The following is a 23,822-nucleotide window of genomic DNA, read 5'->3' as shown; positions in this document are numbered from 1 at the left end:
TCATCTGGTGAATAATCCTTGTAGGTAGAGATTAGAAACCGCAGGGGGTGGGGGGGGGGGAGATCCTGATAGTAGTTATTTACAGACTTTCGGACACTATCAAAGATATGCGCTACAAACCACAATAGGAGTTAGCGTAGGTATGTCAAAAGGACAATGGGGGACAATAGTCATGGGGGATTCAGAGTGCAGGTAGATCGGCTAAATCAACGGTGCTGGATCCGAAGAGACGGAAATTGTGGAATGCCTACAAGAACGAGGCTAAACCCACAAGGGAATCAGTTATTCTGGATTTGATGTTTTGCAAAGAATGAGAATTGACTTCTGAGCTTAATGTAAAGGTATCCTTAGGGGTATGGTGATCATAATCTGACAGAATTTACCCTGCAATTTGAAAGCGAGCAGCTAAAGTCAGATGTATCAGTATTAGAGGGGAGTTTAAGGCAGTTAATGATGCATGTGAAAACAATTCGTCAAACTTGCTTGTAAAGTGATACCAGCAGGGATCACGTCAGAGCAGTAATGGCTGAAATTCCCGTGAGCAATTCCAAAAGCACAGGATAGATACATTCAAAGAAGAAGTATTCTAAAGACAGAATGAAACAACCCTGGCTGACGAAGGAACTTGAAGCCAACGTATAAAACAAAGACAGAGCACACTATATAGTAGACATTTCAAAGAAATTAGAGGATTGGGAAGCCAAAAGCCAAAGGAAGATGACTGAAAGGTATAGAAAGGGAGAAAGATGGAATACGAAAGTACGCTAGTCAATAACATGACAAATAAAGGAATGGCGAAAGTAAATATCCTTCTTGTAGGAAACGATGTTGGAGTGGTAGTAATGGAGAAAAATAATGGTAGATGAACTGAAGAATATTTTGCATCAGTCGTCACTGTTAAACGTATGAGTATGCCAGATGTTCCGAGGGTCAGGGAGCAGAAGTGAGTGAAGTTACCAATATTAGAGAGTTAGTGCTTGGGAAACAGTACGTTCTGAAGGTAGTTAGCCCCCTGGACCAGCTGGTCTACGGCACAGGGCTCTTGAAAAATGTCGGTGAACTGATTGCGGAGTTATATTGACTGATAAGTCTATTGGATTTTATTCTTGAGACAATCACCAGAACGGTACGCAAAAGAGAATCGGTGGATGTTGTGTACCTGGATATCCAGAAGACCTTTGAAAAACTGTTAAACATGAGGCTGTTCAACAAGTTAACACGTCAACGTATTACAAGAAAGATATCATCTTGTTTAGTGCACTGGATGATTGGCAAGATACAAAAAGATGGAATAAAGAACAAACTTTTTCTAGATGGCTGCCGGTCAGTAGTGACCTTCTATCTATTGGGACTGATTCTCCTATGTTATATCTAAATGATTTGGTTGAAGGAATTTATGGCTCTGTGGCCATGATACCTGGAGGGTCAGAAAGCGTTGAAGAAGCGTCAGATAGTCGGGTAAATTATCGGGACGTGTAGGGTTATGTACTTTGGTCGAAGACAAAAGGGTATAGTGTACCTTCTAAATCAGCGTTCCCAAACTTTTTATGGCATGACCAACATCATTATCAATGGGACAATGGTATAACCCAGCTGGGGAATCGCAATTATAAATAGAGAGAGAATTCAAACATGCGAGGGACAAGGTGACTTTGGAATCTTCGTTCAGAATATCGTAAACATTAATTTGCAGGTTGACTCAGTGGTGAGGAAGGCAATTTCAATGTTTGCGCTCATTTCGAGATGGCAGTAATTATCACCACATGAGGAGCGATTGAGAGCTCTGGGCCTGTTCTCACTGGAATTTAGAAAAAAAAAAGAAGCGGGTGGGGGTGAGTGGATCTAATTGAAACCAATTGAATGTTGAGAGGCCCAGATAGAGTGGACGTGGATAGCACGATTTCTATGGTAGGGGAGTTTAGGACCAGAATACACAGCCGCCCAGAACAGAGGGAGGTCTGTCTAGAGCCTCGATGAGGAGGAAATTATTTAGCCAGAGAGTGAATTTGTGGAATCCAGTGCCACGGGCGCTTTGAAGGCCAAGTCACAGGCTATATTTAAGGCAGTACTTAAGAGAGTTTTGATAGATCAGAACATGAAAGTTTGCGATGCGAACACATGAGATTGGGTCTTAGAAGAAAAGACCCATGAGCCATGATGAATGAGTAGGTCGTGGCATAAAGGTAAGTTTGGGAAAACGAATTAAAAAAAAAATCCTCCTCGCGTTAATATCTCGGACTAAAGTGCATCACCTGACACGTCCCTACACTATATTTCACAAAACATAAAAACCTATAGCACATTACTAGCGCTTCTGGTAACGGTCCTCCATGCAGAATACGAACCACCCACAACCATCCTTTGAGTTTTTTGCGGGGGTGGGGTGGGGAACAATTCTGGATCCACAAAGTATAATCTCATTGGATCCTATGCCTCATTACCTTCTGAATGAGCTTCGCATGGGATCCTTATCAAATGCCTTACTGAAATCCATATGCACTACATCCACTGATCTACCTGCATCAATTTGTTTGCCACACCTCAAGTAATTCAATCAGAATCGTAAGGCATGGCCTGCTCCTTACAAAATCATGCTAACTATCCCCAATCTCCTGCACCTCAGGATCTTCTCCAACAGCTTGCCCACCACTGAAGTAAAACTGATGGGTCTATAATTTCCTGGGTTATATCTACTATCTTTTTTGGACAAATGCTTTCAAAAGTTCCATCATATCCTCCTTCTTTGTGTACATGCATTCAGGCTTACTGCCCATTGTAAGCCATCCCCACAAACGCCAAAGTCCTTTTCACTGGTGAATAACGAAATTAAAGTATTCATTAAGCACCCCTCGCTACCTCCTCCGGCCCCAGGCACATGCTTCCACTCTCGCTCCTGATTGGTCGCATTCTGACACGGCGTACCCTTTTGACCTTCACATACTTGGAAAATACCTTGTGGCTTTCCTTAATCGCGATTTCCATGGACTTCTCTTGATTTCTTCTAGCTTTCCTAACATCATTCTTGAGCTCCTTACTGGCACTCTTGGAATTTTCTAGAGCTCTAACAGTAGCTAGTTTCTTAGACCATTCATAGGCTTTTCTTTTCATCCTAACTAGATTTTCTACAAAGTTCGCGCACCATGGCTCTTTTACCCTACCATTCTTTCCCTAATGCAATTGAACATACATATGCAGAACGCCATGCAATTGTTTCCTCAATATGTGCCAACTTTTTGTTCCCTGAGACCATTGATCCAAATTTATGTTCCCAATTTCCTGCCTAATAGCATCATGTTTCTCCCTACCCCAATTAAATGTTTTCCCAAATTGTCTGCACTTATCCCAGTCTAGCGCTATGGTAAAGGAGGTAGATTTGTGATAACTTGCTCCAAAATTAACTCCCGTCGAGAGATCTGACACCTGGCCAGGTTCATTTCACAATATACGGTCAAGTACAGACTCTCCTCTAGTTGGATTACCTACATATTGCGTCAGGAAACCCTCGTGAACACACTTAACAAACTCCAACCCAACTAAATCCTTTGCTCTAAGGAGATGCTCCTCAATATTAGGAAAATTAAAATCACGCATGAATGGAACCTTATTATTATTGAACCGTTCTAGAATCTGCTACTCTATCTGCACCTCGATGTCTCTGTTACTATTGGGAGTCTATAGAAACACCCAGTAGAGGTATTCCCCCCTTCCTGTTTCTGACTTCCAACCACAATGACTCAGTGGACAATCCTTCCATGACTTCCTCCTTTTCTGCAGTCTTTATACTATCCTTGATAAACAGTACCACCGCCGCCACCCCCCACATCTTTTGCATTCTTCCTTATCCTTCTTGAAACTTCTAAAGCCCAGCACTTCTTTGTCCATTTTCCTAACCTGCATAAATATGATCTGCAATATGATCAGATTTTCACGTGTCCTTAATCTAGATAAAAAGAACCTAATTAAATAAATGACACAACACTGTACTTATCGACAAAACTTATCAAGTATTGCAAGTATTTGTTGGAAAATATATGTGAACCTCTGGGTTAATGCATTCTACAGACGCTCTTCGGGGTCTGTTGTTCCATTAAATGAGATGATATTGAAGGTGTGGATTGTGTCGGTGCCCTGCCCTATAAAAACACACACAAAGTCAGTTTACTGACAGAGCCTACTGTTCTCATGAAATATTATTTCTGTGACGCAAACTTCGATGAAAACAACTTTCAGAGGACTTTTAAAGAATTGTAGAGAGGCATGAAGCTGGAAACGGCTGCAACAGCATTTCCAAGATTTTAGTGCCTACAGTAAGACAAATTGTCTAAAATTGTCTAAAATGCAGGAAACTCAGTACTGAAAGCTTTGTAAAGCGGGCATCCTGCAAATATCACAGCAAGAACACAAAGTTGAATACTTAATGAGGTGAAAGGGAACCCAAGGGTAACAGCGAAAAACCTGAAGAGATATCTAGAATTTGCGAGAGACTCGATTCATTTGTACACTATCAGAAAAATACACTGAACACGAATGGTGTTCATGGAAGGACATCACGGGGCAAACCGCTACTCTCCAAAAGTAGGAACATTACAGATAAGTTTGCAACAGACTAGCGCGATGTTAAACGACGCTTCCGGGACAATATTCTGCGGACAGATGAGACAAAACAATAATATTTTTTTGCTGGGCACTGCACATCAACACCAAAACCTCATCGCAGCTGTGAAGCATGGTGGAAAGAGAATCATTGTTTGGGTTGTTTTGCCGCCTCAGTGCCTGGACAGTTTGCTATCGTTGATGGATCTATGAATTCAAAATTGTATCAAGATATTTTACAGGGGGTGTCAGGGTGGCAATCCATCATCAGAAGCTTAATAGGAATAGGATAATGCAAATATACAACAATCCGAAAGAGAAGAGTTAATCAACAACACAATGGTTTAAAAAGAAGGGGAAACAAGGGATCTGGAATGGACAAGTCAAACTCATGAATATAGTCCTATACCAATGCCGTGAAAGGACCTGTACAAGCAGATCATGCAAGAAAGTCCAGCAGCTTCCCAGAGTTGAAGCAGTTTTTGTAAGGCCGAATGGCCTAAGAGTCCTCCAAATCGATGTAAAGGATTGATTAAGAGTTACTGGAAATAGCTGGTTGAAGCATTTGCTCTACAAGGGGGTGACAGAAGTTACTCTAGTAAAAGTTCACATACTTATTTTCCCAACAAATAGATGTAATATTGAATAACTTTCTCAATAAATAAATGAACAAATACAATATTGTTCGTGTTATCTTTTTAATTTGGTTGTCCTTATCTAGTATTAGTACTTACGTGAAGATCTTCTCACAGTACAGCTCATACCTATAGAAAAAAAATTACTACAGGATTAGCAAGTTTTCTCGTACCACTGCATGCACCTAATTCACAATTAATCGTATTAGTAGATCAGGTCCCACAAACTGAATAAACAATGTATGGAGCAATCAGAGTTCCTTTGAATATGGCTACCTTGGTCTGGTATTATCAATATGATATTTAACAGGGAAAAGACGAGCTGGCAGAAGGGTGTTAAATACGGAGGTTTTGACTTCAGTCGTTAGCAGTTTACTAATCAAACATTGAACAGCAGGTAAATCTAATATTATCTTACTTGTGCTGCAATTGTGGAATTATAGGATTGGCAAATTGCCAAACTTTTCTGAAAGAGCAAGCTACTCTTGATGGCCTAATGAAATCAGCGATACCGATTTGGAGCTGCTGGGCGATTATGCCCAGTAAGTTTCCGCAGAAAGTCAAGTGCCATCTGCCAGCACATGCATTATTACAGATGCTGGACGATCCACCCAGGGTGATCGCAACGCCCTTGTTTATGTCGCTTTTTCCCAATCTAGTTTAGGCCCTCGCTGTCCTCGGTTGCTCTCCGCTGGTAAAATTTAAAAAAAATGTTCATATGTTTATAATTAACCAAAATATCGAATGGACAGTAATCGGACTCATTGGCTTTTCATGTGATCCATACAAAAAGGCCGAGTGCATTGTCGTCATTGCTGCTAAAAAGGCATTTAAACTGTGCGTGAGCTTTTGTTCCGTGCGTGAACTTTTGGTGCAGCTTTAATCGTGATATTACGATTGTGATACGAACTTTCCACCGAGGGGCGCTGAAAATCCAAGCAGAATCTTAATGTTGGCTTGCTTTTTTTTTTTGGAGCATCAATATTGGGTAGTAGATAAACTTCAGAAATTTATTGTGATTTGGGAAGTAATACTGTCATTGTAATGATTCGGAGGGAAGTTTAGTGATATCGATAAAAATACTAGGGTAACAAATACGTATCAGATAGCGAATAACCCGATTCTATTTGTTAAGGTATCAGCCATTTCGACAAGTACGTAATGGAAACATTGTAAAACTAAATTTCAAAGACAGGAATATTAAGTCTAATTATTTTTACTTGGTTCTGACCAAAGTAAGACTTTAAACTATTATTCTTCCTGAGCAGGTCTCCAGCTATCGGAGTTTCCTACTAATAGAAGCTATAGAAAGTTGAATTGTTTTGACTTTATTTCTTAGTTCCTTCACATACATGAAGAGTAAAAATCTTCATGTCTAAATGGGCAATGTGCAGTCACAGTAATTTATAATAATTTAAAATCAATAGAACAGTCAGTGTATCATAGAAATATACTCAAAGCGTGAGTTAATCAGTCTGATGGCCTGCTGTAAGAAGCTGTCACGGAACCTGTTTGTCCTGGCTTTTACATCTTGTACATTATGCTTGCATATCTCCCCTGCACCCTTTCTATAGATTCCACATCCTTCCAGTAGTGAGGTGACCAGAACTGAGCACAATATTCCAAGTGGGGTGTGAACAGGGTTCTATATAGCTGTAACATTACCTTTCTTCTCTTAAACTCAATCCCACGGTTGATGAAAGCTAATGCACCGTATGCCGTCTAAACCACACAGTCAACCTGCGCAGCAGCTTTGAGTGTCCTATGGACTCGGACCTCAAGATCCCCCTGATCAGCCACACTGCCAAGAGACTTACAATTAATGCTGTGTTCTACTATCAAATTTCACCTCCCAAAATGAACAACCTCACAGTTATCTTGGTTGGACTCCATCTGCCACATCTCAGCCTAGTTTTGAAGCCTATCGATGTCCCGCCATAACGTCTGACAGCCTTCCACACGATCCACAACATCCACAACCTTTTTGTCATCAGCAAAGTTACTAACCCATCGCTCCACTGCCTCATTCAGGTCATTTATAAAAATTACGAAGAGGAGAGGTCGGAGATCACTGAGGCACATCTCTGGTCACCGACCTCCATAGAAAATATGATCCGTCTACAACCACTCTTTGCCTTCCGTGGGCAAGCCAGTTCTTGATCCACAAAGCAATGTTCCATTGTATCCCATGCCTCTTTACATTCTGATTAAGCCTTGCATGGGTACCTTATCAAATGCCTTGCTGATATTAATATTCACTACATCTACTGTTCTACCCTCATCAATGTGTTTAGACATATCCTCGAAAAATTCAATTAGGCTCGTAAGGCACGACATGCCTTTCACACTATTCTGACTATTCCTAATCATGTTATGCCTCTCCAAATGTTCATAAATCCTGCCTCTCAGTATTGTTTCCATCAACTTACCAACTACTGAATGAAGATTCACTGGTCCATAATTATCTAGGCTATCTCGTCTCCTTTTCTGGAATAGGGGAACAACATCTGAAAACCTCAAATCCTCTGGAACCTCTCCCGTCCTGATTTATGATGCAAAGATCATTGACAGAGGCTCAGCAATTTTCCTCCCTTGCCTCCAACAATAGCCTTGGGTACATCTCGTCCAGTCCCGGTGACTTATCCAACGAGAATCTTTCCAAAAGCTTGGTCTTGTAGACCCGGGCATTTTTTTTTTCCAGATTGTCCTGAAACAGCCTATTTTATATCTTTATTATTATTATTATTATTATTTTCAAGCTGAATTGGATTCTTCTGGAGATGATGAACTATAGATACAGTTGAAACTATGCTTCTCCGGCAAGTGATGATTTATCGCATTCTCTTTCTGCGACCTGAAAGACATGCCTTTGATCTCTCTCTGTCTCTCTCTCTCTCTCTCTCTCTCTCTCTCTCTCTCTCTCTCTCTCTCTCTCTCTCTCTCTCTCTCTCTCTCACGAGTTGGGGGGGATCTTGAAAGGATTTATTTACACCTGTATTTACTCAAGAGACAGAAGCAGGGGCAATAAAAATTAGGCAAAGCAAAATCGACTTCATGGGCAATATACAGATTACAGACCATGATCTATCTGCTGCCTTGAGGCCAGTTATGGTGGATAGATCCCTAGGAAGTGACATGGTCTGACACCGTGCAGAAATTTTGGTTGACCTGAGAAAGACATTTAATTCATCCTGAGCGACAGGTCGGGTACCGGAGGACTGGAGGATACCTATTGTTGTGCTATTTGAAAAAGGCTCGAAAAATAAATTTGGAGATTATAGTCGAGTGAGCCTGAAATCGGTGCTGGGAATGTTATTTGAACATATCCTTCGGGACGAGTTATAAGAGCTTATGGATTTGACTTAGACTGATGAGGGATAGTCAGCATAGGTTTGTGTGTGATAGGTTATGTCTAACCGATCCTATGGATTTTTTTTTCTATGAAATTACCTATAGCGTTGATGAAAGCAAGGGAATGGACATTGGCAAGGCGTTTGACAAGGTCACCTAAGGGAGGTTGATTAGAAGCCTTCAGATTTTGATTCCGTTTGAAAATCGTGAGAACGCAGGCATGATAGCTGTTCATTAACCTCAGTTGGGCTTTGGTGATTAAAAGAAAATAATGCATACGAAGGACATGGCAAACAAGGAGGGAGGAATTTTTTTTTGGCCTTTAGCTGCGAATGTTCTATTTTTAGAAAGAATTGAAAGTCCATGCGTGTCGGCAAGCAGAAGCCAGGAGATTAGATTTCATTGAGACTTGCATCAGTTGAAGGACGCTAAGGGACAGGGCTTTTTAGCTTTTGGACTTTCCACAACTGTTTATGAATCGTCAGCATGACCTTTCTTCTGTGAGAATTGATCTTCCCACCTTTCTGTTAAGAGGTCAGCTTAGTGAAACCCCATGTTATTGGGCGTCTCTGGACAATGGGCTCGTTTGGCCTTCTCGTACAGGGAGTGACCTCCGTGGCGAAGAAACTGCCTTTACAAGTTGCGTCCATTGCTCCAACTCGACCAAATTGGGATGTCTCGCAAAACCGAACCCCGGGGTGTGTGAATGCTGTTAGATTTACTGCACCAATGCAATCGCCGGTCGCCAAGAAGTAACAGAACGTACACTGTAGACAATTCTAAAGGATGCTGGTTGTTGAACGTAAACTTAATCACAGTCATGAAAGAAAAAAAAAAGGAAAACAAAAATAAGGCTCATTATACTTAAAAAGACAAATGTGAACGTACGTTGGAGCTCATCTTGCAGTGGTCTGTAACACACCCTCGGTCAGCGTGAAAGCACACACAACCTTTCGAATGCCGCTCGAAATCCATCTCGGACAAATGGGCTTTCCCACGAGTGTATTGCCCCTTCCTCCTTGAGGACATTCACCTGCACAAAGCACCTTGTGCAACAGGGTCGGCATCTTCTGCCATCTCCCCCACCCCCGCGTCTTGTCCCAGCTCCCGCCAAAACATCTCAACTGACGTCATTGGCCCTCACATAAAACGTCTCGTCCCAGCGTACTGTGGAATCTACTCCCATGTCAACTATCCTGATTGGCTGTCAACACATTCCTGAAATGAACAACTAAGCCCATTATATCAGCACAAACTCAAACAGGCAGAACGCAAAATAGACTGCTCGCACGGAGAATAGTGAGCAGTTATGAGGCTCTTATCTTAGGAAGGATGTGTTGAGGTTGGGTAGGATTCGCAGGATGTTCAGGGGATGGTTCCAACATTCAACGGTTTGTCGTCATAATTGGAGCCTTTGACGACTTCGTGCCTGTTCTCATGGAATTCCAAAGAATGAGTGTTGACCTCATTCAAAATTATCCGACAGTGAAAAGTTTGATACAATGAATGTGGAGAGAATATTTCCAATGGTGTTTCCAGTGGTAGGAGAGTCAAATACCAAAGGATATAGTGTCAAAATGGCGGGGCGTTCTTTTACAGGAATTGTCTTTAGCCAGAAAAGGGTGAAATTGTGGAATTCATTGCTACGGGGAGCTGTGAAGACCAGTTCTGTACGTATATTTAAGGCGGAAGATGATAGGTTCTTCATTGGTCAGCGCATGAAGGGATAAGGGGAGAAGGCAGCAGACTGGGATTGAGAGAAAGAATTATCAGCCTTCATGAAGTATGGAACAGGTCCGAAAGAGCAAATGGCTAATTCTGCTCCTATGTTTTCAGGTCTTTCGGGACCACAGATGCCAATAGACACGGCAACCATACTTGATTTAGTTTACATTTTGGGGGTTAAAATTATGCAGCAAATACTTAAACCATGAACTGCGGACTATTCCCTGTATTACATTTGTTTTAAGCATCGTTAAGTGGGATGTAATATAAAATTTTACTTAAAAGGTTTTCTGCAGAAAATATAATTGAAAGCATTCCTGACCTTTCTTCCTGCAGTACTGAAGGTGACACATATAACTTGTTGTCACTGCATAAAATAATTGTTAATGTGCGATTTGTCAGACAGCTGGCAAAGCCTCTTTTTTTCTGCACACTGATATTTATATAATAGTGTTACCGAAATATTTAATACAAGTTGTTCAACATTTCTTTGTGTGGGAGAGGTGATGTGCAAACTAAGTATCGGAAGTGCCCGCAATGCACTGGCAGATGTGGTGTTGAAGAAACACACATTGGAAGTGTTTAAGGGGCACTGAGACAGATACACAAATATGCAGAGAATTAATGATAGGACCATCCGCAGGTAGAAGGGATTAGCTTAAAAAAAATGTCCTTAATTAGATCGACGGGCCGACTCTTATATAGAAACATAGAAAATAGGTGCAGGAGTAGGACATTCGGCCCTTCGAGCCAGCATCGCCATTCACTATGATCATGGCTGATCATCCAACTCAGAACCCTGTACCAGCCTTCCTTCCATATCCCCTGATCCTTTAGCCACAAGGGCCATATCTAACTCCCTCTCAAATGTAGCCAATGAACTGGCCTCAACTGTTTCCTGTGGCAGAGAATTCCACAGATTCACCACTCTCTGTGTGAAGAAGCTTTACCTAATCTCGGTCCTAAAAGGCTTCTCCTTTATCATCAAACTGTGACCCTTCGTTCTGGACTTCCCCATTGTCGGGAACAATCTTCCTGCATCTAGCCTGTCCAATCCCTTTAGGATTTTATTCGTTTCAATAAGATCCCCCCTCAATCTTCTAAATTCCAACGAGTATAAGCCTTGTCGACGCAGTCTTTCATTATATGAAAGTCCTGCCATCCCAGGCATCAATCTGGTGAACATTCTTTCTACTCCCTCTATGCCAAGGATGTCTTTCCTCAGATTAGGGGACCAAAACTCTACGCAATACTCCAGGTGTGGTCTCACCAAGGTCTTGTACATCTGTAGTAGAACCTCCCTACTCCTGTACTCGAATCCTCTTGCTAAGAATGCCAGCATACCATTCGCCCTTTTCAACGCCTGCTGTAGCTGCATTCCCACTTTCAACGACTGGTGTATAATCACACCCAGGACTCGTTGCACCTCCCCTTTTCCTAATCGGCCACCATTCAAATAATAATCTATTTTCCTGTTTTTGCCACCAAAGTGGATAACCTCGCATTTATCCACATTAAATTGCATCTGCCATGAATTTGCCCACTCACCTAATCTATCCAAGTCACCTTGCATCCTCTTAGCATCCTCCTCACAGCTAACACTGCCGCCCAGCTTCGTGTCATCCGCAAACTTGGAGATGCTGCATTTAATTCCCTCATCTAAGTCATTAATATATTGTAAGCAACTGGGATCCCAGCACTGAGCCTTGCGGTACGCCACTAGTCTCTGCCTGCCATTCTGAAAAGGTCCCGTTTATTCCCACTCTTTGCTTCCTGTCTGCCAACCAATTCTCTATCCACATCAATACCTCACCCCCAACACCGTGTGCTTTAAGTTTGCACACTAATTTCCCGTGTGGGACCTTGACAAAAGCCTTTTGAAAATCCAAGTATACCATATCCACTGGCTCTCCCCTATCCACTCTACTAGTTACATCCTCAAAAAATACTATGAGATTCGTCAGACATGATTTTCCTTTCACAAATCCATCCTGACTTTGTCCGATGATTTCACCGTTTTCCAAATGTGCTGTTATCACATCTTTGATAACTGACTCTATCATTTTCCCCACCACCGATGTCAGGCTAACCGGTCTATAATTCCCAAGTTTCTCTCTCCCTCCTTTTTTAAAAAGTTGGGTTACATTAGCCACCCTCCAATCCTCAGGAACTAGTCCAGAACCTAAAGAATTTTGATAAATTATCACTAATGCATCCACCATTTCTTGGGCTATTTCCTTAAGCACTCTGGGATGCAGACCATTTGGCCCTGAGGATTTATCTGCCTTTAATCCCTTCAATTTACCTAACACCACTTCCCTACTAACATGTATTTCCCTCAATTCCTCCATCTCACTGGACCCTCGGTCCCCTACTATTTCCGAAAGATTATTTATGTCCTCCTTAGTGAAGACAGAACCAAAGTAGTTATTCAATTGCTTTGCCATGTTCTTGCTCCCCATAATCAATTCACCTTTTTCTGTCTGTAGGGGACCTACATTAGTCTTAACCAATCGTTTTCTTTTCAAATATCTATAAAAGCTTTTACAGTCAGTGTTTATGTTCCCTGCCAGTTTTCTCTCATGATTTTTCTTTCCCTTTCCTAATTAAGCACTTTGTCCTCCTCTGCTGGACTCTTAATTTCTCCCAGTCCTCGGGTGAGATGCTTTTTCTGGCTAATTTGTATGCTTCTTCTTTGGAATTGATACCATCCCTAATTTCCCTTGTCAGCCACGGGTGCACTACCTTCCCTGATTTATTCTTTTGCCAAACTGGGATGAACAATTGTTGTAGTTCATCCATGCGATCTTTAAATGCATATCCACCGTCAACCCCTTAAGTGTAATTTGCAGTCCATCTTTGCTAATTCACGTCTCATACCTTCAAAGTGACCCTTCTTTAAGTTCAGAGCTTTTGTTTCTGAATTAACTATGTCACTCTCCATCTTAATGAAGAATTCCACCATATTATGGTCACCCTTACCCAAGGGGGCTCTCACGACAAGATTGCTAATTAACCATTCTTCATTGCTCAATACCCAGTCTAGAATAGCCTGCTCTCTAGTTGGTTCCTCGACATGCTGGTTCAAAAAACCATCCCGCATACATTCCAAGAAATCCTCTTCCTCAGCACCCTTACCAATTTGGTTCACCCAATCTATATGTAGATTGAAGCCACCCACTATAACTGCTGTTCCTTTATTGCACGCATTTCTAATTTCCTGTTTGATACCATCCCCAACCTCACTACTACTGTTAAGTGACCTGTACACAACTCCCACCTGCGATTTCTGCTCCTTAGTGTTATGCAGCTCTACCCATATCGATTCCACATCCACCAGGCTAATGCTCTTCCTTTCTATTGCGTTAATCTCCTCTCTAACCAGCAATGCTACCCCACCTCCTTTTCTTTCATGTCTATCCCTCCTGAATATTGAATATCCTTCAATGTTGAGCTCCCATACCTGGTCACCCTGAGCCATGTCTCTGTGTTCCCAACTATATCATATTTATTAATAACAATCTGCACTTTTAATTCATCCGCCTTGTTACGAATTCTCCTTGCATTGACACACAAAGCCTTCTGGCTCGCTTTTACAACACTCTTAGCCCTTATACAGTTAAGTTGAAAAGTGGCCCTTTTTGATTTTTGCCCTGGATTTGCCGGCCTGCCACTTTTACTTTTCACCTTACTACTTTTTGCTTCCACCCTCACTTTACACCCCTCTGTCTCTCTGCACTTGTTCCCATCCCCCTGTTGTGAACTAACCTCCTCTCTCCTCGTCTCTTTAATGTGATTCCCGCCCCCAACCATTCTAGTTTAAAGTCACCTCAGTAGCCCTCGCAAATCTCCCCGCCAGGATATTGGTCCCCCTGTGATTCAAGTGTAACCGCCCTTTTTGCACAGGTCACACCTGCGCCAAAAGAGGTCCCAATGATCCAAAAACTTGAATCCCTGCCCCCTGCTCCAATCCCTCAGCCACGCATTTATCCTCCACCTCGTGGCATTCCTGAGGTGGAGGATATGTGGTATTCTGTTCTACGTTCTGAATAACATTCCCTACTTCTGCCCACGTTTGGTCTTTCGTGTCCTCCCATAATGTATATGTGAATAAAATTAAGCAGTAACACCGAAAACACAATGTGGCACCAGGAATTTCCCCATTTTGGAATTTTTTTTTTTCCTTCCTAAGAATGATATGCCACTGTTATTTGTCAATATAGAAGGGAGGATTCTACCAAGTACACGCTTTCTCTTTTTCGAGTCAATAAAACAGGCTTTAATAATATGCTTCATGCTGTCATAAATTAAACTCCTTTCATCAGGGCATTGTGACCTTGGTGTAACTAATTCCGCAACTCCTTATATGTTGTTTCAATTGGAACATTCCAGTAACTCGGTTAAGTAACTCGCCTTCAAAAGTCTATGCAAAATCAAACAGTGATCAGAAAACATAATGAAATCTAATATTGGTGCTAGCATTTAGTATAATTAAAGTCAAATAAATCTTCTTTCGAATGCAATATCGTCCTTCTTTCTTTCGGAAGCCACGGAAATTCGAAGTCTTGAAGTTCCATGAATCCACCGGTGTCAAGTTCCGGCTGAACAGAGCAGCAAGAGGGGTCAGGGCATTTGGACTCACTGATGATCTTTATAAAACTGAGTGATCTGCCAGGTATCATCTGCTATAGACTTATGAAAGACTACACCACGGAAACTGGACCTTCGGCCCGTCTAGTCTGTGCCGAGATGTTGTTATGCCTAGTCTCATGGAGCTGCAGCCGGGACATAGCATCTCCCACAACTCCCGTCCAATAATTTATCCAAGCATGTCGTAAACGTTGCAAATCTACACCGCGACCACCGTTTCGGCAGGTAGTTCCACACACGCACCACGTCTGAGCGAAGAAGCTCCCCCAAAGTCTCCCCTTCACTGTTAAACCATCTAGTATTAATCTCACAAAAAGAATCAGCGGAAAACGACTGCTTGCAATAACTTGCATGGTTCTGTATACTTCTATCAAGTTAGGCCACCCCCTCGATTCTTCTACGCCATCTCTCATGTGTATTCACAGCGAATGAGCAAAGAACCAATATTTTGATCACCAAAGCTGCAGTCCGCGAACTGATAATTGGTAATTAAAAAGCCGAGTGAAAGAACAATGTTCATTAACCATATAATCATATAACCATTTAACCATATAACCATATAACAATTACAGCACGGAAACAGGCCATCTCGGCCCTTGTGGTCCGTGCCGAACTCTTACTCTCACCTGGTCCCACCGACCCGCACTCAGCCATAACCCTCCATTCCTTTCCTGTCCATATATCTATCCAATTTAACTTTAAACGGCAGCATCGAACCCGCCCCAACCACTTCTGCTGGAAGCTCGTTCCACACTGCTACCACTTTCTGAGTAAAGATATTCCCCCTCATGTTATCCCTAATCTTTTGCCCTTTAACTCTCAGCTGTCGCCCAAGCAATAGTCAGTGAAGTTGTCAGTAAAAGATTATCTTTGTAATAATTGAAACTTTATGTTCGGACTCAAAGTTCAGAAATTTATCACCACACTCGGCACAATGTTAGCTAAGTCTTTAAACATTAACTCGGGAGTGTTCCATGGTAAATTGAACGTGTTAAGTGTTTTTCTGCAAAATAGCCGTCATGGTAAATTCCCCAAATCTCTGCAATTGGCCAACATTGACTTAATAAAACAGAGTCTACGCACTGTTAGAATAAAGAAAAGCAAACAGCCGGACATTAGGCTGAAATAATAGTCTTCACATTTAACTTTCAACTACAGAGAACTACTGTGACTTGGCAAGATCATGTTTGAATAAATGTTCGCATATCGACTATTATGCAATCGTCCAGGAAACATTTACTACGATACCTTAACACTCCTTCCCCCTCTCCTGCTCCAGAAAGTGAAACTGGAGCTTTAGACTCAAAGTTCAAACATTGTTGGCATATCATAAAGAGTTATGTTTTTTTTTTAAATTAACTAGCCAGTGCTCCAAGAACACTGAATCATTGTAGTGCTTTCAAAAATGAGTTCTGCAATTGAGGTGCGGGGGGGTAGGTTCATCATTTCTAAATGCCTCAATGCTGAATCTAATCCGCATGCAAATGTGCTGTGTTTGAACAGTAAAGCAGAACATCCGGATTTCCGATCGAAGTAAAATTTCTGAAATTTGCAAGCACAAGAGATGATGCAAAACTACAGCAACATACACAAAATGATGGTGGAACTCAGCAGGTTAGGCAGCATATGTGGAGAAGCATAAACTATCGAATTTTCAAGAGTGGAAAGGAAGGGGAAAGAATCCAGGAAAAGGAGGTGAACAATGATGGATTAAACCGGGTGGAGTGTGTTGTTCTGGGAAGTTGGGAAATGTTAACTAAATGTAAAGGGCTTATAGCAGAGGAGAGTGAACCATGGGAGAAAGGGTCCTGGATAAATGTAATTGTTTTAATTTCACCGACAGTAATAAATCGTTTGGTCTCACAAACACAAAGAGTTTTATAAGACAGGATGTGATGCTTATAAAATGAACAGAAGAATATTGCATGCATTTTAATCCATATCAATGAGAAGAACATTTTTAGACAAGTGGAAACATATACAAAGACTTTCAAGGCCTTAGTGCTTATTAAAAAAAGTGTTTTTCACGTAAATTCAAACTTCCCTGATGGTTTCTGCCAGTTAGAAAACGCGGTAACAATGTGAAAGGATATTCTCAGCTGGGCAAAGAATACGTAGTTTGCGAAGTATAAATTATAAATAATCCTATGATATTTGGTATATCTCCAAGACCACAGGAAAATAACTACAGATGTGCCGTGGAGAAAATACTAACTGGCTGCATCACGGTCTGGAATGCAGGGCGGGGGTTGTAATTGCGACTACAATGGGATCGAAGGAAGCAGCAGAGGTTTTGTAAACCGACTCAGCTCCATCATGAGCACTAGCATCCGCCGTATCCAGGACATCTTCAAGGGGCGATGGCCCAAACAGTCGGCATCCATCATTAAGGATCTCCACCATCCAAGACACGCTCTCTCCTCATTGCACCTTGAGGGCACTGCTCAACGATTTACGAGCAGCTTCTTCCCCTCTGCCATCCGATTTCCGAATGGACATTGAATCCATGAATACTAACTCACTACTTTGTTATTTTCTCTTTTTGCTGACTTTGGCATCAGCTTCGGACTTCGGGAGGAAAGGTCCCGGGGTTTGAATCTTGCCAGGGGGCTCCCCTGCAGGATTTCCAACCGTGCTGGGATTACGAGATGGTGATCTCTTTGGAAACTCACCCAACAGAATGCAATAGCAAACTACTTCTGTAACTTGCCTTTTTCGCGATTCTTCACTACGCAGAGAGGCGTGGGGGGAAATTGTCCGCTAACTGGAGAAATTCCGGATGCGACGTAACTTTCCTTTGTATAACTGTACTATTTAATCCACATAGTTGCTGTAATTCGCAGCGTTTTATTCCCTATTATTATGTTTTGCATTGTACTGCTGCTGCAGAAAACATCCATTTACGACATATGTCGGTGATATTAAGCCTGATTCTGATTCTGATGTTTTGCAAACCAATCAAATAGAATTCTAGGCCATTGATGCCAACATTTTGCAAGCAAGGTTTACCCATAATTGAGAAGCGTCAGGGCTGCGTTGGGGATCTGCTGGACACCAGGCTGTTGGAAGAGCGATCGGAAGGATAGTTATGAACATAAATCATTTGCATTTCGAAAGACAGGGAACAAATAATGATCGTTAGTGTGATGATGCTTGCGGTAAATTACAGATCATTTATTAGATATTTTTTGAAGTGTGGATGAATCTTGTGACTGAGAATAAGACTGCAGCTATTGTCTGCGCAGACTTCTGCAAGGCCTTGAAAACATTCTGGTCCGGATAAGTGGAACACCCAGGATCCAACTCCAGCTTGTTGTTTGGAAGTAAAATTGACCTGGAGTTCGAACAGGCTGTCATGCTATAATGATAGGGTCTTATGGTCACATACAGAATCAGCCCTACAGTATTTTAAAATGGAAAAAAAAGGAACGTCGTAGACCACAGAAATATTCAGCACATTTCATATTCGACCGACAATCTTGTGCCGACCATACAACCTTTTCTAGAGTCTGCAAGAATTTCCCTAGCGCATAGCCCTCTATCTTCCTAAGCTCCATGTACGTATCTAAGAAGCCCTTAAAAGACCCTCTTCCACCGCTTCCACCGCCGCCACCGGCAGTGCATTCCACGCACCCACCACTCTCTGCGTGAAACACTTACCCCTGACATCCCCTCCGTAGCTGTTTCGAAGCATCTCAAACTTATGCCCCCTCCCGTTAGCCATTTCAGCCCTAGTAAAAAGCCTCTGGCTATCCACACGATCAATGCCTCTCATCATCTTGTACACCTCTATCAGGTCACCTCACATTCTCCCTCGCTCCAAGAAGAGAAGACCAAGTACACTCAAGCTGTTCTCATTAGGTACGCTCAATAATCCAGGCAACGTCCTTGTCCTGGTGATAGGACAATACTGAAATTTTTGCAAATGTGAAGCAACAACTCATATAGATGACAGTGATATAATACGACAATATCAGTGCAGACTTGTGGAAATGAAATCACTCATGACCAATCTATCGGAAGTATCTGTGGAATCCTATACAATGAGTACAGTTAGATAATACCGTTTATTTCAACTATTAGATTAAAAAAAAACATAAATTCCCTTTAAAGGTACAAACATGCAAAAATAAGGAACGTAATTCCGCTGGTAAGGTGTTAATATGTATCTATAAATTATGAAATCTTTGGCCAAAACCAATGTTGGTGTGTCCATCGATCTTGCAGTAAGTTCAGAGGTGCCACTGGGATCAGTGTTTACAATTCAGGTATTCATGATACACACTCATGATCTGCATGAGCAACTTAAACATAATATATCAAATGTTGTGATCGACCGTAAGTTAAGGGAGATGGTGAGCTTGAAAGAGAGATGCAGAGTAGCTCCATCAGAGTTTCAAAGAGCTGACAGAGTGAGATGAATTCAGGTCAGCTGCAATGTTACGTTAATACCAGGCCGTTCATCCACCAAAGTGGTAAGAACTAGACAGAAGCTCAGAATCAGAACAACGTTTAACTTCACGCAAATATTTTGACATATGTTGACTTTCGGTAGCAATGCAAAGCAATACAGCATAATTGTGAGAAAAAGGAAACTGAATTACTGTAAGGGAATATATAAAGAAAATTAAATAACATAGAACATAGAATAGTAAAAAATAGTACAGGCTCTTCGGCCCTCAATATTGTGCCGACCTTCAAACCCTGCCTTCCCAAAAAAACCCACCTTAAATCCCTCCATATTCCTGTCTAGTAGTCTTTTAAATTTCACTAGTGTATCTGCCTCCGCCACTGACGCAGGCAGTGCATTCCACGTACCAACTACACTCTGAGTAAAAGATCTTCCTATAATACCCCCCTTAAACTTCCGACCACTTAACTTAAAGCCATCTCCTCTTGTATTGAGCAGTAATGACCTAGGGAAGAAGTGCTGGCTGTCCACTCTATCTATTTATCTTAATATATTGAATACCTCTATCTTGTCTCCTCACATCCTCCGTCTCTGCAAAGAGTAAAGCCCTAGCTCCCTTAATCTCTGATCATAATGCATACTCTAAACCAGGCATCATCCTGGCAAATCTCCTTTGTACCCTATCCAGTGCTTCCACATTCTTCCTATAGTGCGGCGACCAGAACTGGTCACAGTACTCCTACTGTGGCCTAACAAGAGTTTTATAGAGCTGCATCATTACATCGCGACTCTTAAGCTCTATCCCTATCTACTGTGAGGCAACGTTCAGGGAGCTGTGGACATGTACCCCCAGATGCCTCTCTTCCTCCACTTTACCAAGTATTCTGCCATTTACTTTGTACTCTGCCTTGAAGTTTGTCCTTCCAAAGTGTACCACCTCACATTCTCCGGGTTGACTTCTATCTGCCACTCCTTAGCCCACTTCTGCATCCTATCAATGGCTCTCTGCAGTCTTCCACAATCCACTACACTATCCACAACACCACGAATTTGTGTCGTCTGCAAAATTGACAACCTGCCCTTCTACCCCCACATCCAGGTCGTTAAAAAAATCACGAGAAGTAGAGGTCCCAGAACAAGTCCTTGTGGGACACCACTAGTCACAGCCCTCCACTCTGAATGTACTCCCTCTACCACGACCCTCTGCTTTCTGCAGACAAGCCAATTCTGAATCCACCTGGACAAACTTCCCTGGATCGCATGCCTTCTGACTTTATGAATAAGCCTAACGTGTGGAACCTTAACAAATGCCTTTCTTAAATCCATGTAGATCACATCCATTGCACTACCCTCATCCATATGCCTGGTCACCTCCTCAAAGAACTCTATCAGACTTGTTAGACACGATCTGCCCTTCACCGAGCCATGCTGACTGACTCTGATCAGACCATGATTCTCCAAATGCCAATAAATTCTATCGCTAATAATCTTTTCCAACAGCTTTCCCACCACAGACGTAAGCCTCACTATCTATAATTAACCGGACTATCATAGAAACCATAGAAACCATAGAAAAAACTGCAGCACAGGCAAAGGCCTTTTGGCCCTTCTTGGCTGTGCCGATCCATTTTCTGCCTAGTCCCACTGACCTGCACACGGACCGTATTCCTCGATAGACCTCCCAACCATGTATCTGTCCAATGTATTCTTAGATGTTAAAAAAAAGAACCCACATTTGCCACCCCGTCTGGCAGCTCATTCCATACTCCCACCACTCTCTGTCTGAAGAAGCCCCCCCCCAATGTTCCCTTTAAACTTCTCCCCCCTCACTCTTAACCCATGTCCTCTGTTTTTTTGCTCCCCTTAACTCAATGGAAAAAGGTGCTTGCATTCACTCTATCTATACTCATCATAATTTTATATACCTCTATCAAATAACCCCTCATTCTTCTACGCTCCAGGGAATAAAGTCCTAACCTATTCAACCTTTCTCTGTAACTGAGTTTCTCAAGTCCCGGCAACATCCTTGTAAACCTTCTCTGCACTCTTTGAACCTTATTTATATCCTTCCTGTAATTTGGTGACCAAAACTGAACACAATACTCCAGATTCGGCCTCACCAATGCCTTATACAGCTTCATCATAACATTCCAGCTCTTATACTCAATACTTGGATTAATAAAGGTCAATGTACTAAAAGCTCTCTTTACGACCCTACCTACCTGTGACGCCACTTTTAGGGAATTTTGTATCTGTATTCCCAGATCCCTCTGTTCTACTGAACTCCTCAGTGCCTTACCATTTACCCTGTATTTTCTACGTTGGTTTGTCTTCCAAAGTGCAATACCACACACTTGTCTGTATTAAACTCAATCTGCCATTTTTCAGCCCATTTTTCCAGCAGGTCCAAGTCCCTCTGCAGGTTCTGAAAACCTTCCTCACTGTCTATTACACATCCAATCTTTGTATTATCAGCAAATTTGCTGATCCAATTTACCACATTATCATCCAGATCATTGATATAGATGACAAATAACAATGGACCCAGCACTGATCTCTGTGGCACACCACTAGTCACAGGCCTCCACTCGGAGAAGCAATTCTCTACTACCACTCTTTGGCTTCTTTCATGGAGCCAATGTCTAATCCAATTTAGCACCTCTCCATGTATACCTAGCGACTGAATTTTCCTAACTAACCTCCCATGCGGGACCTTGTCAAAGGCCTTACTGAAGTCCATGTGGACAACATCCACTGCCTTCCCTTCATCCACTTTCTTGGTAACCTCCTCGATAAACTCCAATAGATTGGTGAAACATGACCTTCCACGCACAAAGTCATGTTGATTCTCCCTAAAAAGTCCCTGTCTCTCCAAATTCTTGTAGATTCTGTCTCTTAGTACTCCCTCCAATAACTTACCCAGTACCGACTTCAAATTTACCGGTCTATATTTTCCCGGATTACTTTTCGATCCTCTTTTAAACAACGGAACAACATGAGCCACTCTCCAATCCTCCAGCACCTCACCCGTAGACACCGACATTTTGAATATTTCTTCCAGGTCCCCTTCAGTTTCAACACTAGTCTCCTTCAAGGTCCGAGGGAACACCTGGTCAGGTCCTGGGAATTTATCCACTTTAATTTTCCTCAAGATAGCAAGCACCTCCTCCTTTTCAATCTGTACAGTTTCCATGATCCCACTACTTGTTTCCCTTAATTCCATAGACGTCATGCTAGTTTCATTAGTAAATACAGACGCAAAAAAAAAAAAACTTTTACGATCTCCCCCATTTCTTTTGGTTCCGCACGTAGCCGACCACTCTGATCTTCAAGAGGACCAATTTTATCCCTTACAATCCTTTTACTCTTAATATACCTGTAAAAGCTCTTTGGATTATCCTTTACTTTGACTGCCAAGGCAAGCTCATGTCTTCTTTTAGCCCTCCTGATATCCTACTTAAATATTTCTTGCACTTTTTATACACCTCAAGCACCTTATTTACTCCCTGTTTCCTATACATGTCGTACAACTCTCTCTTTTTTCTTTATCAGAGTCACAATATCCCATGAACCAAGGTTCCTTATTGACGAAGGGTCTCGGCCTGAAACGTCGACTGCGCCTCTTCCTATAGATGCCGCTTGGCCTGCTGCGTTCACCAGCAACTTTGATGTGTGTTCCTTATTCCTATTCACTTTGCCTCTAATCCTGACAGGCACATACAAATTCTGCACTCTCAAAATTTCTCCTTTGAATGCTTCCCACTTACCGATCACATCCTTGCCAGAGAACAACCTTTTTAGATCCTTTCTCATCTCTTCAAATTTGGCCTTCTTCCAGTTCAGAACCTCAACCCTAGGACCAGATCTATCCTTGTCCATGATCAAGTTGAAACTAATGGTGTTATGATCACTGGAACCACTGGAACTACTACATATTATGAATAAGGGGACAACATTTGCCTCCCTCTATTCCTCCAGTACCATTCCCGTGGACGAGGACATAAAGCTCCTAGCCAAAGGTTCAACAATCTCTTCCCTCGCCTCGTGGAGCAGCCTGGGGAATATTCCATCAGACCCCGCGGACTTACCCGTCCGAATGTAGTTTAACAACTCCAACACCTCCTCTCCCTTAATATCAACATCCTCCAGAACATCAACCTCACTCTTATTGTCCTCACTATCATCAAGTTCCCTCTCATTGATAAATAACGAAGAGAAGTATTTATTGAGGAACTCACTCACTACCACAGCCTCCAGGCACATCCTTCCACCTTTATCTCGAATCGGTCCTAACTTCACTTCTGTCTTCCTTTTGTTTTTCACATAATTGAAGAATGCCTTCGGGTTTTCCTTTACCCTACTCGCCAAGGCCTTCTCATGCCCCCTTCTTGCTCTCTTCAGCCCCTTCTTAAGCTCCTTTCTTGTTACCCTGTTTTGCTCAATAGACCCATCTGATC

General features: G+C 42.1%; 1 protein-coding gene across 2 annotated transcripts in view; it reads right to left on the bottom strand.

Annotated features, from left to right (window-relative positions):
* Positions 1 to 15,678, bottom strand: part of LOC134339971 (NACHT, LRR and PYD domains-containing protein 3-like) — a 75,292-nt gene extending 59,614 nt beyond the window's left edge. For both annotated transcript variants that reach the window (XM_063036794.1, XM_063036795.1), the window contains exon 1: positions 15,581 to 15,678. In XM_063036794.1, the coding sequence (XP_062892864.1) occupies positions 15,581 to 15,608 (28 nt within the window). In that variant the 5' untranslated portion in view covers positions 15,609 to 15,678. The remainder of the gene's footprint in view (positions 1 to 15,580) is intronic.
* Positions 15,679 to 23,822: the final 8,144 nt, after the last annotated feature.

Source organism: Mobula hypostoma, chromosome 31 (genome assembly GCF_963921235.1).
Source record: "Mobula hypostoma chromosome 31, sMobHyp1.1, whole genome shotgun sequence".
NCBI classification, from domain to species: domain Eukaryota; kingdom Metazoa; phylum Chordata; class Chondrichthyes; order Myliobatiformes; family Myliobatidae; genus Mobula; species Mobula hypostoma.
The sequence above is the reverse complement of the archived record's forward strand: the minus strand, read 5'-3'. Positions and strand labels throughout refer to the sequence as shown.